Source organism: Mycteria americana, chromosome 2 (genome assembly GCF_035582795.1).
Source record: "Mycteria americana isolate JAX WOST 10 ecotype Jacksonville Zoo and Gardens chromosome 2, USCA_MyAme_1.0, whole genome shotgun sequence".
Classification (NCBI taxonomy): Eukaryota; Metazoa; Chordata; class Aves; order Ciconiiformes; family Ciconiidae; genus Mycteria; species Mycteria americana.
The window spans coordinates 53,175,367-53,192,233 of NC_134366.1; the positions used below are offsets into that span (position 1 = coordinate 53,175,367).

General features: G+C 42.3%; 1 protein-coding gene across 1 annotated transcript in view; it reads left to right on the forward strand.

The window, feature by feature from the left end:
• The window catches only part of STAC (SH3 and cysteine rich domain), a 74,853-nt gene that overhangs the window by 48,227 nt on the left and 9,759 nt on the right, over nt 1-16,867 (forward strand). The window contains exons 4-8 of the mRNA XM_075495596.1: nt 235-316; nt 2,068-2,183; nt 6,623-6,704; nt 12,257-12,321; nt 13,168-13,256. Of these exons, the coding sequence (XP_075351711.1) occupies nt 235-316; nt 2,068-2,183; nt 6,623-6,704; nt 12,257-12,321; nt 13,168-13,256 (434 nt within the window). The remainder of the gene's footprint in view (nt 1-234; nt 317-2,067; nt 2,184-6,622; nt 6,705-12,256; nt 12,322-13,167; nt 13,257-16,867) is intronic.

Sequence of the window (16,867 nt, forward strand, 5' to 3'; positions counted from 1 at the left end):
GGGGGGGCTGAAAATGAGTCCCTCCCCGTTCCACATAAATACAGGAAATTGTTTTTTTCCAGGAGAAAAATCAAATAAATCCCTGATCTATAAACCCCACAGGACTCAACAACAGGAGGCAGACTTCCAGCCTCGCTACACTGTTATGCCACTAGCCGAAGAGCTGAGGTTATTTCTACTACATCAGTCATGGCAGCAATGTACTTCATTTGTTTTTGCTTTCTCTCCCTCCAGCCAAAGGGATTTCGACGGTACTACAGCTCACCACTACTCATTCATGAACAGTTTGGCTGCATCAAAGAAGTGATGCCTATTGGTAGGTTTTGATTGCTTTTCCATTCACTCTCCCTTTGGCAGTGCTCTGCAACAGCAGCGGCAGACTTCCAGCCGTGGTATTTACCCTCAGCAGCCTTCCAGCTCCTTTCGGTGACTGGATATCCTTCTGCCATCTCAGGAAAGGACCACTTCAAAGATACAAAGCTGGAAGAGGAGAGGGTGTGTTTATTGTGCGTTTCACTCAAAACCCCGTACATATAACCTCTTAGTAATCACCCTGTTTATAATAATAACTACCTGAGCTCAAGGTAGGAACTTAAAAGGGAGGAAACACTGGAATATTGAGGTGAAGGTCTGAGCTGGGAAGAACCAGATAAAAGACAGAGAGATCAAAACAGCAGGAGGCATTCAAACCACTGGTCTGGCTTTTGAGGGACTTTGCTAGGTTCCCGTACTTTTTCACCCACACTTCTTACTTTCCTCATATTTTTCCTTATTGACCATGTCTACACATTGTCCGAGTATTTAAAAGACCAGATTTTGCTCACTGTAAATACCAAATTCCTGAAAAGAAACATTTTGAAATGGAGAAGTTGAGTTGATTCTGGAAAATATTTCTCCCCGCCAGGCAAGCCTGGCAGTACAAAGAATGAAAGCCAGAACTAGGCAGTCAGTTTAAAATTACTTGTCTGAGGACATTTACTTTGTTGTTTTCGGCAGTTTAAAAAAAAAAAAAAAGTTAATTACATGGATTTCATCTATGTTTCTCTTTCTAAAAAACTTCTGTAATTTTTGTCAGAAGTAATAAAAACATTTTTAACAAACTCTGGCTAAAAAATGAGGTGTGCTTTGCTCACATCAAAATTCAAAATCCCATGTATTTTCTCAGTACTTTGGCCAACATTTCCCTCCTTCTATACAGTGCTGCAAATGTACTGTATTGTACGTGTCTACTGCCTTGTACTGCAAGGCAGGCTGAGGTCTGATAATGCGGTATGTAGAAGAGGATTTGAACTGGATTTGCTTATGGTAATTGAAGGCATCCATTTCTCTGCCATGGGAGATGACTTTGGGGCCAGCTATGAGGGAGAGTGGGAGTGAGAATTGAATGGACATACGCCAGTGGGGTTGGTGGACTTTCTGGCTATCCCTAGACTGAGCTGAGCAACCTGGAGCACATTCCCAACAGCAGGTACCTACTCACACCGGCCTCCAGATCCCATGTGGCCCCACAGTGGGGACGTCAGTACCATTCAAGGAAGATCCAGGCCATCCTGTTTATCCAAATTAGCCAAGTAGTAGCACTGTGAGGGTAGACAGATAAAGGTGATGGCCCACCCCTACCACAAGGATGCTTAGCCACAATGCAGGGTTTTTCTCTTCAAACATCTACTGTTGAGGGCAATCCAAGAGGTCAGTGTTAGGAACAGGCAGCAAACATGGATTAAAGCCGCCTAGTACTTTGTCTTCCTTACCTCAGTGTAGGCAGCATCAGTAGTGATTAGAGAAGGAGGATGGCAGGTGAAGAGAGACAAGGCAATGGCGGGGACCCAAAAAGCCTGTATGAGAGGAGGCTGATCTTTACGGGAGCGGAGAGGGAGCAGCAAATCGCTAGCAAAAGCCAATTCCACCAAGTTCATCAAACACTTTTTATCAGGATAATCTCTCAACTTGTGTCTAAGCATACACCCCGACATGTTGGTAGAGGCAGGTGTTTCTCCAAGTGGAGCAGGAACATGACCAGAAATATCTTCAAGGGATTGATGCATGTTTTGCTTCCTTCTGTTGCAGCCTGTGGAAATAAGGTTGACCCTGTGTATGAAACTCTCCGCTTTGGGACTTCCTTAGCTCAGAAAACCAAAAAGGGCAGTTCTGGAAGTGGATCTGACTCTCCCAACAGAAACTCTGTAAGTATCCCACATCTTTCTTCCATTTTCTTTGTGGAGGAGCAACAGATATTAATTCACAGGAGTTTGTATCAGAGTTCACAAAACTTGTATTTCAAACTGTAAAAACAAATAATCTCACTCCCAGCTTCCAAAATGAGACCAGAAAACACGTTATTTTTGCAAACTCAGTTTTTAAGTATCTTTTAGATGACTCTCATGAAAAAGAGAAAAATACAAATTAAATTAATAATCTTCTTTTATCAGGTTGGAAAAGGAAATTATATTCTTTTGATTTTGCATATCTGTGTAAAAGTGGAACAGAGATATTTAACTGTCATGCTGAAGTAGACGCATCCTGCCTCTTGGTGGTGGTGGGCTTTTACCCTTCATACAAGTGCTAGCGATGGGTTGGAGTCCTCAGTCTAGATTTAAAAGTACAAGCTCCACAGTACAAGCCCAGCCAAAATTAAGCCACTGCTGCTGCAACAAGGCAATGGACTGGCACCTCCACCCCTTCCCAGTGTAGACTCAGGAGGGAGGCATCACAGAGTTGGGCTCCTCTTTCCAAAACCCAAATACAGGCAGGTTGTGCTCAGTTTGTTGTATCCAGATGGGGACATTTTCACCTTCATGTTAATCCTTGTCATTCACTCTCTCCTATCATAACAGTCACTTCTTCAGGACTGTGGCAGAAGAGCTGGAGAAGGAGGACAAGGGAAACAATATTTCCCTTAGCCCTGCCTTTGCTAAATCCATACCTAGCTCAACAATAACGCTTACCAATTTCTTCCTTATAGAAATGGTTATTTCAACAGTATTGGGACCCATGAGATCAGGAGCTCATGCATGGTGTTGAAAGAACATTTCATAGCCTCTCACCTCTCATAAACAGGCACTTAAGCCTGTGCTTGAGGCTTTCTTTTTTCCCCAAGAAATCCTCCCCACTCTCCCTCCCCGCCCCCCCAAAAAATCGCACCTGACTACACTGGAGGCTAAAGCTGATTGTCATGTCTAAAAGTCAGGCCCACATTATCTGACAATCTCCCCTGCACTCACCTCAGAATAAAAATCACCAGGCACAGAGACATGATGAGACTTGGTCTCCAGGCCTCAGAGCAAACACTTACACGTTTAATTTAAAGTTAGGCTAAAATCTGTTTATGTTTGGTACAACATTTCCCTGGCATTTAAATGGGTGCTCACTCACATGGCTGAACTGTAACCTCAGGTGCTATAGGTGGCCTCTAAACAGACATTCATTTGTGTCAGATGGGAAAGAAGACAGGCAAATTTAAACAAGAACTAAGTGAAATCTGCAAGGGAGTTATTAAAGGACATGTCCTCTATCCACTCTTGTTTGTGCCTTAAAAGGAATTTGGTAATTTCCAGTCTTTTTTAAAATCCAAAGTGACTCTACCTCCTGTCGCATTGTGATTACAAATTCTTTCTTTACAGTTCTTTCTTTCAATTATTTAATTTACTTTGAAACAGAAGTTCTACAAATGTAATTATTGCTTTCTAAATCAATAAAGCATTATGTTAAATTATGAATGACAACTCAAGCGTAGAAATCACGAATGCTGTGTCAGCTTGCCCTGGGGAGCTGATCATAACTAGGTGGGGTGTGGGTGTAGAATGAGGAACATAAGTTCATTATGGGAATTTCTCCAGGGTATTGAGGCTGAGAGAGAATATAACACGTGTCAGCGTACCGAAAATAGAAGACATTAGAGAGCTGAATAAACAGACATGTGAAACCATAACTTCTGCTAGTGCAAGCCTGTGGTTTGAGACAAGGATAGAAACTAGGGGCAGACACAACCCTGATCCAAATAATGGGGCCATGGAGCTTTACAACTGTGATGTGTGACCCAGGAGCAGGCACTGACCAGTGACCAGAGCAGGGATGTGACACAGAGCCCTTAGAGCCCAGGTAAAAATGCACCAGAGCTCGTGAGCTAGCAGCACATGTGCAGTTAATGACGCGTAGGGACTAAGATTTTTCCCCAGTGGTCCTCACTTCTGTGCTGCTCTGCTCCTCTCAAAGCAGAAGCAGCAATGCAGCTGTGAGGGTCACAGCAGCACTGGGGCTTTGTGGCTGGACTGTGCCCCAGCCCCGGGAGCTGGGGAGTTCTTCAAGGTTCTGCCATGTGATGAAACCAGGGTCACCAGGGACATGGTGACACCAGGGATCCTACTCACCTCGCAAGTGGTGTCCAAGCTGTCAAAGGCCTTGCTCTGGGTCAGAGCAGCATAGCTGCTCCTGCTGAAGGTAGTTGAAAGCAAAGGCAACTAGCCTAGGAGCCATGCCCTGCCCCTACAGCCATGAAGCTTCCAGGATTGCAGTTCATCTCTCTGCACAGAGTAGTGATAACCCTCTTGCTCTGAACTAGCCAAGATATTTTTAACATGACTGAGCAGTGTGGACACACCCACTCTGATTTTTCAGCCTGGATTCTGCATTTCCCATAAAAGAAAGTGGCCATATGCTCCAGATTTACTATCTACTGCTTCCTTCAAAAATGTGCTTCTGCTACCCACATTTATACAGAAAGTCACTTGAGGTGATGTAAATGTGATTCCAGTTCTTGTTAGTTTTTTGTGGATCAGCTCCTCTCAGAAGCAGCTTTGTACCTCTATAATTTCTATTAGACCATTTGTCATATAAATCTTGACTGAAAAGTCATTAAAGGTAACTGAAGTTACTTCAGGAGGTTTTGGATGAGGAATATACTGAAGAGACAGTTACTGCACATCCCATATGCAGTAGTACCCAAAAATATATGAAGCTAATCAGCAGTTATGAAACTAGTCTTGGCTTCAGAAGCAGTTATAAAGACTGAGGAACATGCCATAGCAATGAGCTGAAAAATAGCTGGGGCTTACTATTTCAACAAAGCCAGTCTTTCCCTTCCCCACCCAGCAACTAGAAATCCCTAGATATGCTCTACAGTGACTCTGTGTTAGCATTGCTATTGCAGTGCCTTCTCATCCAGGGGTGACCCATTTGTGCAAGATGCAAGACAAGCATGAAATGCTGCGAAAGGCTGAGTCTAAAACCAAGGCATAACAGAGCAGTAAAGTAGAAGGCTCTTAAAATAGCAAGGGAAACGACAACCACAAGATACCTGTGGCATAAATCTACTTTTAACCTCTTTGTTCATTAGTATCCTTGGATGGAGAAATAGCTAGGAAAGTACTAGATAGGGGAAATAAAATTGTCAAAGCACTTTCTAAAAAAAAGCTTTGTTGTCAACACTAGTAAAAGGAGAAAAACATATAAAAATCTGTAAAGCAATTCAGATTTTGTGCTCCCTGAACAAAGGCAGTGAGTGTTCTTCATTTGGCTTTTCTTCCTGTAACACAGCAAAGGTCTGCAAAGCAATGGACAGAGCTATGTGTACAGTATAATTCTGGAGCGTCATGGAATAATTAAGTTAAATTCTTCCATGTGTCTTAAAATCCTGTTGACAAAAAATAAATAAAGGTTAGGAGCATATAAGGATTTACAGTTTTTCAGATTAGAGAGATGACCTGACTCAAGTTCAATGTTTGGGGTTTTTATGGTTATAAAAGACATCTTACCCAAAGAAGTCACGTGTGGAGAGTTCAGAAACTGAAGCTCCATAAGGTCCAATTCAGACAGAGTTGGAGCAGCTCCTGGTTCCTGTTGGGGTATACATGGAGAAGCCAACTACCGAACCAAGGAACCCAGTGCCTTATGCAGAGTATACTTCTGGGGCTTGGGATTATGTCATCCCATGTTTTCCTACACCCTAGAACAATGGATCCCTAATCACGATTGACATTAATATGGTACAAATAAGAAATCATAGTAATTCTAATAGCAACATTTGGGTTTCATTTTTCCCTAACCATACCCAGCCAGATGACTGTTTAAAAAGAAAATGAGGGCAGATATTTAAAGATGGACCACCAACTCCATCACACTCCAGCTCCTTCTTTCACAGCATCTTAACAGAAATAAAATCACCCTTACATTACAGTTATTTTACTGAATAATGTATTCAGGGTTAATAAATTAATAGTCAATAGTTTCAATTAATGTCCAGTCTCCTTGGTAGACAGCTATTTAGTATACTTGCAGGATCTACAAATTCCCCCAAGCCCCTTCTATTTTATACAGAGAACCACATTGTTTAACATAAGCCTTTGTTCCTTGACTTTCACTTCACTTTATACTGCAGAAATCTTTTGTACTTCAGACTGGAAATTTGGTCTGGAGTTCTTTCTGGGCTTTCACTGCTCCCTGTGGAGTAGGTGTTTGTTGTGCATCACCAGATACAATGTTTTCTGCAATCCCATTAGGCTGACTTGCTCTGCTCTGATAACACCCAAGTACTACATTCCCTAAAGGCTCTTGTGTGGTCTTACTTCACCTCATCGCTCACTTTTTCTGGCTTATCCCATCTCATTTGCTTTTTCTGTCCCTGCAGACAGCTGACCTGGCAGAAGTTCCCGAGGAAGGCGATAGCTCTGCAGGCACCCTTGACATAAGCAGGAAACGCAGCAACAGCGGTGAGTGCTGCCAGGCCAGGATAGCATCTTCAGATGTATAGGCCTGTGCACAACCTATTTCAGATGGGGTTTTTATGACATGTCCATGTTTTAGCAGCATTCTGGTTTTCAAAGCGGGAGGTGAGTGGGGCATGTAGTTGGTGCAAGAATTTGGGGAATGCTTTTTGCCATTCAGATGAAATCCAAGCCACCAGTTTTCTTAATTTGTTGTGTCCAGACCTGACACTGAACAAGGTTCAGGTCCATTTCCTACCTCTTACGCTTCATGAACATGACTGTAGACTAATCACTTAACATGCTTCAGTTCCACGTTGGCAGAGTAGAACAAAAATAATACTTCCTTTCTCTTCCATATGTTTGACTTGCCTACATGTCTCTATATACCATAATCTCTTTGGGACAGGAAATGAATCATATAATATCCATATGTCTGTAAAATATCCAACACAATGAATCCTGATTATAATTGCAGCTTCTCAGTACGACTATAGTATGTGCCCAGTAATATTAATAGCCCAATTCTTTTGTCTGCTTGCAGTACAAGAGCAATGTTTTTACAGCATTGGTACGATGGGATTTTGAGACCATCATACATACCAATCGAGAGCTTAGTAATGAAATCTCAGCCACTGAGGGATAGTGTTTGTGACCCTGTTCTTGAATTCAGTCATGGTGAGGGCAGTAATAAGTACAAAGGGGTTTGGAACACTAAGCAAAACTTGAGGCCCAAACCATCAGAGCAACTTCTCTACCAGCACCTGAAGGCTGCTTTGCTGAATCTCACATGAGATGAACACTACAAAAATAAATCACAGTGAGCATAGTTTTCTTCTCCCAGTGCTCCTTACATTCTGCTAGCAATTCATGTAGGTGAACTGCCAGCTTCAGCTGTCCATTCCCATTTTATGCTACCTCCTTATTCCTTTCCTCCCCTCCTGGTCCTATCACTTCTCACTGTGCTCAGTCATTTCCTGCCTCTCACTTTGTGAACATCCCATCTATGTTATCTGCTTTCTCCTGACAATTTATTTAGGTTTTCTGTCTTGCAAGTGCGAGTTGACCTGACCTGGTTAAAGAAAAGGAATTCAGTCTGCTTCACATTGTTTAATCCTGCCCACCTGAGATTAATTTGGCCCTGTTTGAGTTTTCAGATAACTTTTTATTTCATTGTCGATCAGTAGTTTCATTTCTGAAACCCAAAGAAACTTTCTTCTCTGAGATCTGCATTCACTGAATGCACTGAGAGGCATTCAAGGAACTTACTCAAAGAGATTAGTTTAAAAACTCAGCATGTGTCAAACCTCCAAATAACTTCTGCGGCACATTAACGATTCCTTTGATCAGCACTGGCTTTTTTACAATCCATCCTTCAGAGGCTCGGGGTATAAATTATGCATCAGTCACTCCAAAAATTTCCCCTTGGTAGATTTTTAATAAACTGCCTGCACTGTTTGCACAAGCTATGGAAATGGTAAAATCCTTTTCAGACTGTAAAAATACCTGCTTTTTTTTTTTTTGTCTGCTGCTGCTAGAGCAAACAAATATGAAAATAGATGGATTTCTGTTGTGTGGAGACATGAACTACATACCTCTATGGCCTTCAGATTCAAGGGCCTCTTCGTAATATCCAGAGACCATAAGCTAAACAGAGATTAAAAATTGAACAAAGTAAATTCAAAATGTTGTTACAGGGTGATTCACACTTCTTTTTCCTCAGTTGACCACTGCCTCTTTAGCAGGCAGTTTCACATTAATGCCTTGATGAATCAGGTCCATACCAGTTCTTTTTTTTTTTTTTTTTCCATTCAAACACTGTCTTCTGCAAATAAGATTTTAGGAAAATGTACGTTTGAGACTCTTTGCTTAAAGGGAAACAGTCGAAAAGACACAGCCTGCAGAAGGGTGAAAGGACCTAGCACATGTGTAGCCATGTAATCACTTCTATAGACACCTATGACAACAACTTCAAGGGAAGATTCTTTCATTCTGGCCCTGGCATACATACTATGAAACAAAGCTTCCTAGTTTACAACTGTGAGATGGCGTACCTAATTCAGCCTCCTCTACGTCAGTTATACTCCTTCACAAGCCAAAATGTACTTTGTGACACGTATGAGCCTGTTATCAACAGGGACTTGAGCACTTTCCCCTCGAGTCAAATATGGGATGTCCTCCCTGCAAACCAAGGTTTGGTGAGTGCTTCTTGGCAAACACAAGGATACAGTCCAGCTCCCTCCCCACCTGCTGGGTCAGCTTCACAGCTCACGAGGCTGTACACTAGTAACGTGGCTTTATTTTCTGTCACTAAGCAGAAATTACTCCAAATATACTGCTGAAATAGTTCCACTTTGTCTGGTGAATGACTTTCTGCAAGTCCAAAATGCTCCTGGTTACCCAACATTATTCACCAGAACTTTTCCTATTTGCCTCCCTAACTGCTTTTCCTCTGGACACAAAAAACAAAGCATAGTAATTTGAGTAGGACTTAAGCACTGCCAGATTGTAACGGCAGCATTTTACATCCCTTTGTACAGATGACAAATATACATATACTAGAAGATTCAGGACATTAATTTTATTTTTAAGGTTTTCCTTCTGGTACTTGTGACAGTTTGCAGGGTCAGAGTCCCTGTGCAACAGGACTTGGTGAGGAGCACAGTGAGCCCCCCAGGTCAGCTGCAGTCAGACCACCTGGACACAACTTGGGGCATTTTCAGGTTAAATGCTGCAAATATCAGCTCACATGCTGTCTTCACATTCACACATTGGACTGTATGACTACAATATTGTCCTACATTTTATCAGGGAACACATGCTTGTGTGTGCTCGTGGATGCATGTCACTTTCTACAAAATCTTTCTCATGCATGCTGTGGCTGCCGTTATAGCTATCTTTTTTCTTCAGTTACAAGAACGCTACATTTTTTTAATGTCTAAGTACAACTTTCTAGTATCAAGGAACCTTACTACTTCATTCATAAAACTTCTTCAAAGACTCTTTGTTTGGTTGTCATTTACAATGTAGAATAGCCACAGAAATATGTGTTAATGGAAGAAAGGGTGAGCAAGTGAAAGAGCAGAGGGGGAAAGAAATTCAGCAGTTCGGTGTTCCCTGGCACCTTGTTTCCCCTGAACACATGTAACTATATCACAGAGAAACAAGAAGAAAATGCACTTAATCAGCCTGCTACTTATTACCATTTTGGAGATTTCCAAATTGTTAGAGACTACAAAATCCAGCTTCTGCTCAAAACACCTGCAGAGGTAAATGGTGGGAGAAGATGCTGATGGTTCTAGCTGCTCAAAGACTCCAGCTATTAAAATCATATTCAGATTTTATCCAGAAGCAAGAAATACCAGGAAATTCTTAAAATGTGAAGGGGGAGTGCAGTCAATGTAATGAAGCCACTGTGGTTTTTCTAGGGAGATAACTGAGGACAGGCATCAGCCAGCTCATGAAGCAATTACAATAGAGGGTAACTGATTAGATACCAGGTATGTTAGTTGAAATCTATAAGAAGGGCTTAAAGGAGGATCCAGGAAATTAGAGGCCGATCAGTCTTATTTCAGTCCCTGGGAAGGTTATGGAACCTCCTGGGGGCTATCACAAGTCAAATGAAGCACGTGATAGGGAAAAGCCAGCACAGAGTCACCAAGGGCAAATAGTGCTTGACAAACCTGATCGCCTTCTACAACAAAGTAAGCTGCTCAGTTGATGTGGGGCGAGCGGTGGACATTGTCTACCTGGATTTCTCCAAGGCTTTCAATAATTTCCCACAGCCTCCTCCTAGAGAAACTGATGCGTTACGACCTAGACAAGTGGTCCCTGCGGTGGGTGGGGAGCTGGCTGACAGGCTGCACCCAGAAGGTGGTGGTAAATAGCTCCTTTTCAAACTGGCAACCTGTCTTATGTGGGGTCCCCCAGGGATCAATATTGGGCCCAAGGCTGTTTAACATCTTCATAACTGATCTGGATGATGGGATCAAGTGTACCCTGATGAAGTCTGCTGATGATACCAAATTGAGTGGCAAAGTGGACACTTTGGAAGGGAGAGCCACCCTGCAGGAAGACCTGGATAGGCTGGAAGAGTGGGCTAACAAGAACCTTATGAAGTTCAACAAAGACAAATGTAAGGTCTTGCACCTGGGAAAACATAATCCAGGAGTGCCGCACAGGCTGGGATCTACCCGCCTGGGGAGCAGCTCTATCGAAAGGGACCTGGGGGTCCTGGTGGACAACAAGCTCAATATGAGCAAACAGCGTGCTGCTGTGGCAAAGAAAGCCAACAGGATGCTGGGTTGCATCAACAAGGGCATCACCAGCAGAGATAAAGAAGTCATTATCCCACTTGACTCGGTGCTTGTCAGGCCACACCTGGAATACTGTGTTCAGTTTTGGTCCCCGCTATACAAAAAAGATGTGGACAGGCTGGGGAGGGTCCAGGGAAGGGCTACAAAGATGATCAAAGGACTGGGACACCTGCCACATGAGGAAAGGCTGAGAGAACTGGGTTTGTTCAGCCTTGAGAAAAAAAGGCTTAGGGGAGACCTTATCGCCATGGTCCAGTATTTAAAGGGTGGCTACCAAGAAGATGGAGGCTCCCTTTTTACAAGGAGTCATATGGAAAAGACAAGTGGTAATGGGTACAAGTTAATCCTGGGGAGATTCCAACTGGACACAAGAGGAAAATTTTTCACAATGAGAACAATCAGCCATTGGAATAATCTCCCCAGGGAAGTGGTGGATTGCCCAACATTGGACACTTTTAATATTCAGCTGGATAGGGTGCTGGCCCATCTCGTCTAGACCATGCTTTTGCAGAGAAATGTTGGACCAGATGATCCTTGATGTCCAAGCTGGTATTCTATGATTCCATGATTAGGTACTGTGACCGTTGTCTTATTCTGTGAGTTTCTGATTTAGTAACTTTGAAGCAAATTTTCCCACATATAGGCCTGTGTCTCAGGTAACCCATCCCAATTTGAAAGCAGTTCAGGTACCTCCTATAAAATCAGAGAGAGGCAGCATATCCAGTGCCCCCCAGGCAGAGAGGACTGTAGACAGACATCAAAGAAAGCTATCAAACATTAGAGATAGAGGGTCGAAGAGGGGGAAGAAGGGTTTTTGCATACAAACTTCCCGCAATATTGCTCATATGTGGTCATCAGGTTTTGCAGGTGCTTTTAAATGGAAATACTGCTTGTCCTAAACATGAAAATGCAGCATTCAGTGTGAGGAAAAGGCTGCTGGACTTTAAATAGTAATGCAATTAGGGGACCTAGGTTCTATTCCCAGTGCTGTACTTGTGTATATTCATCTGATCAAAATGGTTTATTCATTACGATTGTAAATTCTTCAGGACAGAGGTTGCTTTGTGCCATGTGCCAGTGGTATACATGGTTTTGTTGGGGGTGTAGAAGGGTTCAGAGGAGAGCACAAGGTATAAAAGAAAGTAAGGGGGAAAGGGAAGAGATTAACGAAATAAAAGTGATCCTGTTGAGGTGAAGAGTCTTAAACTACTCCTAAGATGTCATGTGTTTGCTTTATTTCAGTGTTTACATACTCCGAAAATGGCACAGAACACTTTGGAGAAGAACCAAAAAGTATACATTCCCCGGTATGGGCATAAATTTTGTGAGAATGCAATGGGAATGTGAAGTCATATCAAAGGCTTGTTTTTATGGATAGCTGAGGACCTTGAGTAGGTCTGCTGGGGCACTGTTCTGAAGAAGCATTGATATCTGACTGTCATGTTCTTATACCATTTCTGGGCCACTGGACACAGTTGGAAGCAATATACAGGACTGGATGGCTCTTTGGTTTGCCCATTATGGTCCCTTTTATGTTCTTCTGTTTGTTACAAATCGATATTGTGAACACAAAAGATCCAGTGGGGAGGCCATGTCGTTACAATAGAACTGCAGTAACGTAAAAATCACAGATTTGATTTGGAAAATTATTTGGAGTTTGGTTTAGGTGCTTTTTTTTCTCCAGACTACCAGTGGAGAAAGGGAAGAGAGAGAGTAGCCTGTCTTCTCTGTGGGAAGCCCGGTGCAAGCAGCTTTCTGTTTAAGAAAGTTACTTTCCCACCCTGTTTTTTGGACCTGTGCACTGTACAACTCTGGCTCCATCCATAATGAGGACTGTATAATAGACACTTTATATCACGCCAGTAATGCACTCCTGGGCTCGTAAGAGTCATACCTTAACATAAAGCAAAAGGCAGACTCATTTTTAAGATCTCACCCAAAAGACCAGAATCTTATTTCTAAATGAAGATAGTTACTGCCTTAGTGGCTTGCAGTGTGTCTGGGCCATAGTCCTCCAAAACTGTGAAAGCAATGAGATGATTCCAGCTCATTTCTTGGAAGATCAGGTGCTGGTTCCTCAGTCTCTAACAAAGTGAACCAAATTCCTGTACAGGACAGATATTTACATTTTCTCTTTCTCTTTTTTCTTCAAGGGACCATTTTATAAAAGCACGTTACAAATGAACACCTATGTTGCCTTGTACAAATTTGTACCACAAGAAAATGAAGACTTGGAGATGAGGTAAAGCCCCAAAATATTTATTAGTTGATTTGACCCATGTGAACTGAGTCTCATACGGCTGTATATGACTTCAAGAGAGGGAGGGTTCATTCTGATGGTTGTACTGAAGATTTTTTATAGAGGTATCCACTTGTAGATACAAAGATATTCACATAGATAAAAAGCTGGTGACCAGCTTCTTTGGCAAGGACACAATAGATAAATCATTTCAAATTAAAGTGACATGCCACTTTAGGAGAAAGATGGCTTTCAGCTAGAAAATATTCAGTTTTCAGTTGCTTTGTTTTTTCAACCCGAAGTTTTCAACTAGGAATTCCTCACCAGCTCTCATGCTAATGCTGAACATTTTACTAGTCCTGTTTGATTTTCCCTCACATTCAGGTTATGCCTGAGAAAAGAGAACAATGTCCAGCTGCTGGATGGCAGTGTTTTCACGTGAGAAAGATGCATTCTGATCTTTGCAAAATAACATTGTTAATTATAATTTTTAACAATTCCTTCCTCAATTCTGCGTCAGTTGCTAGCACTGCAAGGTCTAATCCAAGCCCGCTGAAGTGAAAGGACATCTTTTCTTTTAGTGCAATTAGTTTGACTCATGCTACTCACATTTTGCATGGTCTTGTTAGACCTCTTGTCATAAAATGTGTCAGCCCTCTTCAAGGCATCCCCTACATCAAAATAATCATGCACATGCCACAGAATTTAGGATTTAGATACCCCTCTCATCAGCATCTTCTTCACTGAAAGCCTTTTTCCTGTTCCCAGCTGTGTCTTCTCATTGCTCTGGAACTAATGGGTTGGATGTAAGGCAGAAATTACAAGCTTCCCTATCATTCTGCTTTGCTGGCATTTCCTGATCATTATTGTAGGAATGTCAGCTCTTCAGGAAATAACCACAAGGTATGGTGACCTTTAGTGCAACTTGCTAGCTATTCTGCTTGAGGGATTCCACTTTGCATCCTGCTCCTTTAGGGGTGTATTCCAGCTTGCACATTTGTTCCATGAAGAGTAACACCGCTCAGACAAGCCTGCACGGGACTACTATCCTCATCAAGACATAGCAACACAGAAAACGCATCAATTCTCCAAAATTCTCCTGTCCCTCATATTAGGGGAAAAAGCGACCTGTGGTCTGCAGCCTGGACTGTCATGACTAACAGGATCTTTCCAGAGATACCAGCCAGTTTTTAGACTAGTGTTACTCAGCTGAAGCAGCATTGTTTGTCCCATGGCCAGAAATTCAGTTATACGTGGATTAACACCGGGATGCCAAATAGCTAGTAATGTTGTTTGGTCACTGCAGAGCCAGGCAGGATTCAACTCAGTTGCATGAATTTTCATGTAAGGTAGTTGAGTTGCTGGAGATGGGTTCAGCATAGCAATGTTGTCAAGACTGACAAACACTGTCCTGGGAACCCAAGTCAGGGACCAGCTGGACATTGATCAGCCCTAACATAATGAAGGCAGGTAGCAGGGGAAGGAGCTGAGCTGGGAAGAAGAGTTAGGGGAGATTTCTGGAGATCTCAGCTCACCTCTGAGGGGATGCAATGGGTGGCAGATTACTGCAGCCCTGATTTCAGCAGGAATTAGTACTTGCCACAACCTTGATTTCTTCCTCAACAGCAGGAGCAGCCAGTCAGGTTTTCCAAAGCTCTGGCATAAGTAAAGTAGGACATTCCAGTAATATGCTTATTCTAAGAGACGGCCTTATTTTACAATAAGTAGAGAGTCCTGGAGACAGGCAACCCCAGGTTTCAGATGCTGCAATGATTAGAATAGAATAGAATAGTATAGTATAGAATAGAATAGAATAGAATAGAATAGAATAGAATAGAATAGAATTAGAATAGAATAGAATAGAATGGAAGGGACCTACAATGATCATCAGTGGTTGTCTGGCCACTTCAGGGCTGATGAGCCCCTATCTTGCCACCTACTGAAATCTAGAGCACTGATATAGAGCAGACAACTTATCCAGGGTTGTGATTTGCAGAAGAAAAAGATGAGACCTGAGAGTGATTTCAACCAGTAGTAAAATTTCAACTTGGTGATTTCAACACCAAGCAAGTTGCCCCCTTTCAGGCATTAGCAGCCTAAGTCTAGGAAGCAAGAGTAACATAGATCCAGCCGGGACTGCTATTTTGAATCCTTTTTGGCGATTAGAGACATCTATGTTAGCCCTGTGTTAAAAAATATCGGAAAGCAAAATCTGCAGGTCTTGCATCTAAAAATCTCAGTGCTTAGACCACTGACATGGAGAGACTTTAGGTTCAGTTGCCATCTTTCTCTGACAGCCAAATAAATTTATATTTTCTAAGTTATTTTTCTAACAACCAGGCTGAAGGGTATTTGGAGGATGGGGCTCTCTAAATCCTTCTTGTTGAAAGAGTTCTTCCTTGCAGTGTAAGGGCTCCAATGGTATTACAGCCTATTCACTTTGAAGTGCCAAGATGGGCTCCCTTAAAACCTCTTTAAGTGTTTTATATTAAATATTAACTGGAATAAGAGACTCAGATGTCCTTTCCCATGGAAGAAATCTTTTACCACTGGGATACCAAGCTGTCCTTTTTCTCTAGCTTCCTTTCTCACCTCAGCAACATTTAATTATTCCAAACACATTGGAACAGCTTCCTGAGGTGGGCTTGAGGAAAATCCTACCCTGTTGCACTATTGAAAGCGCCTTTCTGTGAAAGCTGGAAAGCTCTGGTTCAGATCGCGCAGTGTTAGAGGACTAAATGCCTGTTTCTCCAGTTGTCAGCAGCAATGATAACCACTGGGCAAGTGAACCAAAGAGGCCCAGCACCACCCCCTCCAGCTGCATCCTAGACAGGTCCACAGCTTCTATGCATGCTCTGACAGAGCCGGTTAAATTAGAGCCATTATCCATCATGTGCTCCAGATGTGTTTGCAGGCTCTTGTGCTGATACCTCAACAATACAGTGAGCCTAACAGGGAATGCAAGGAAAGCTGAAGGGTTCAACCATTAATTTCATTAAGAGCAAAGAAATGCCTCTTATCAAGCAGACAGAGCTTTCTGAGGTTAATCCATTTGGAAATGGGCTGCCACTTACTTTCTACAATGCAGTGCTATTGTAATTACATAATAACGTTGATGAAGTGCCACCAATGGGGGGAAGGAGGTCAAATAACTGTTCAGCTACCTGCACAAAATCAGCTCAGCGCATTTCGCTATTAGCATTTCTAGCCAAATTATTCTCCTAGCTCTGCTTTGGAACTAGTCAGCTGGATGCTGATACTTAGCAATTACAACCCTGCACCACACATTATAAAGGTAAATATGTCCCATTCAAATCAAAAAGACATTCCTGGGCAGAATTATATCCCTGCTGACTAATTGCCTTTGTCAGTTAAATAGAACTATTTTCCTGCTGCCTTCCTTCTGCAATCACAGCTTGAAAACACAGATGATAAAGTGGTGTGTCCCAACAATGTGAAATGTCTTGAAGTAACAAGATAATGCCTGTAACAAATAGGGACTGTATTTTAAACAGTTTCTTATTAAACAGGAAGCAAAAATTCCAGTTCACAGATATCGTCTCAAACTAAAGATCTAGCCCCAATTTACTCTCTACATTACCGTGTATGATTGA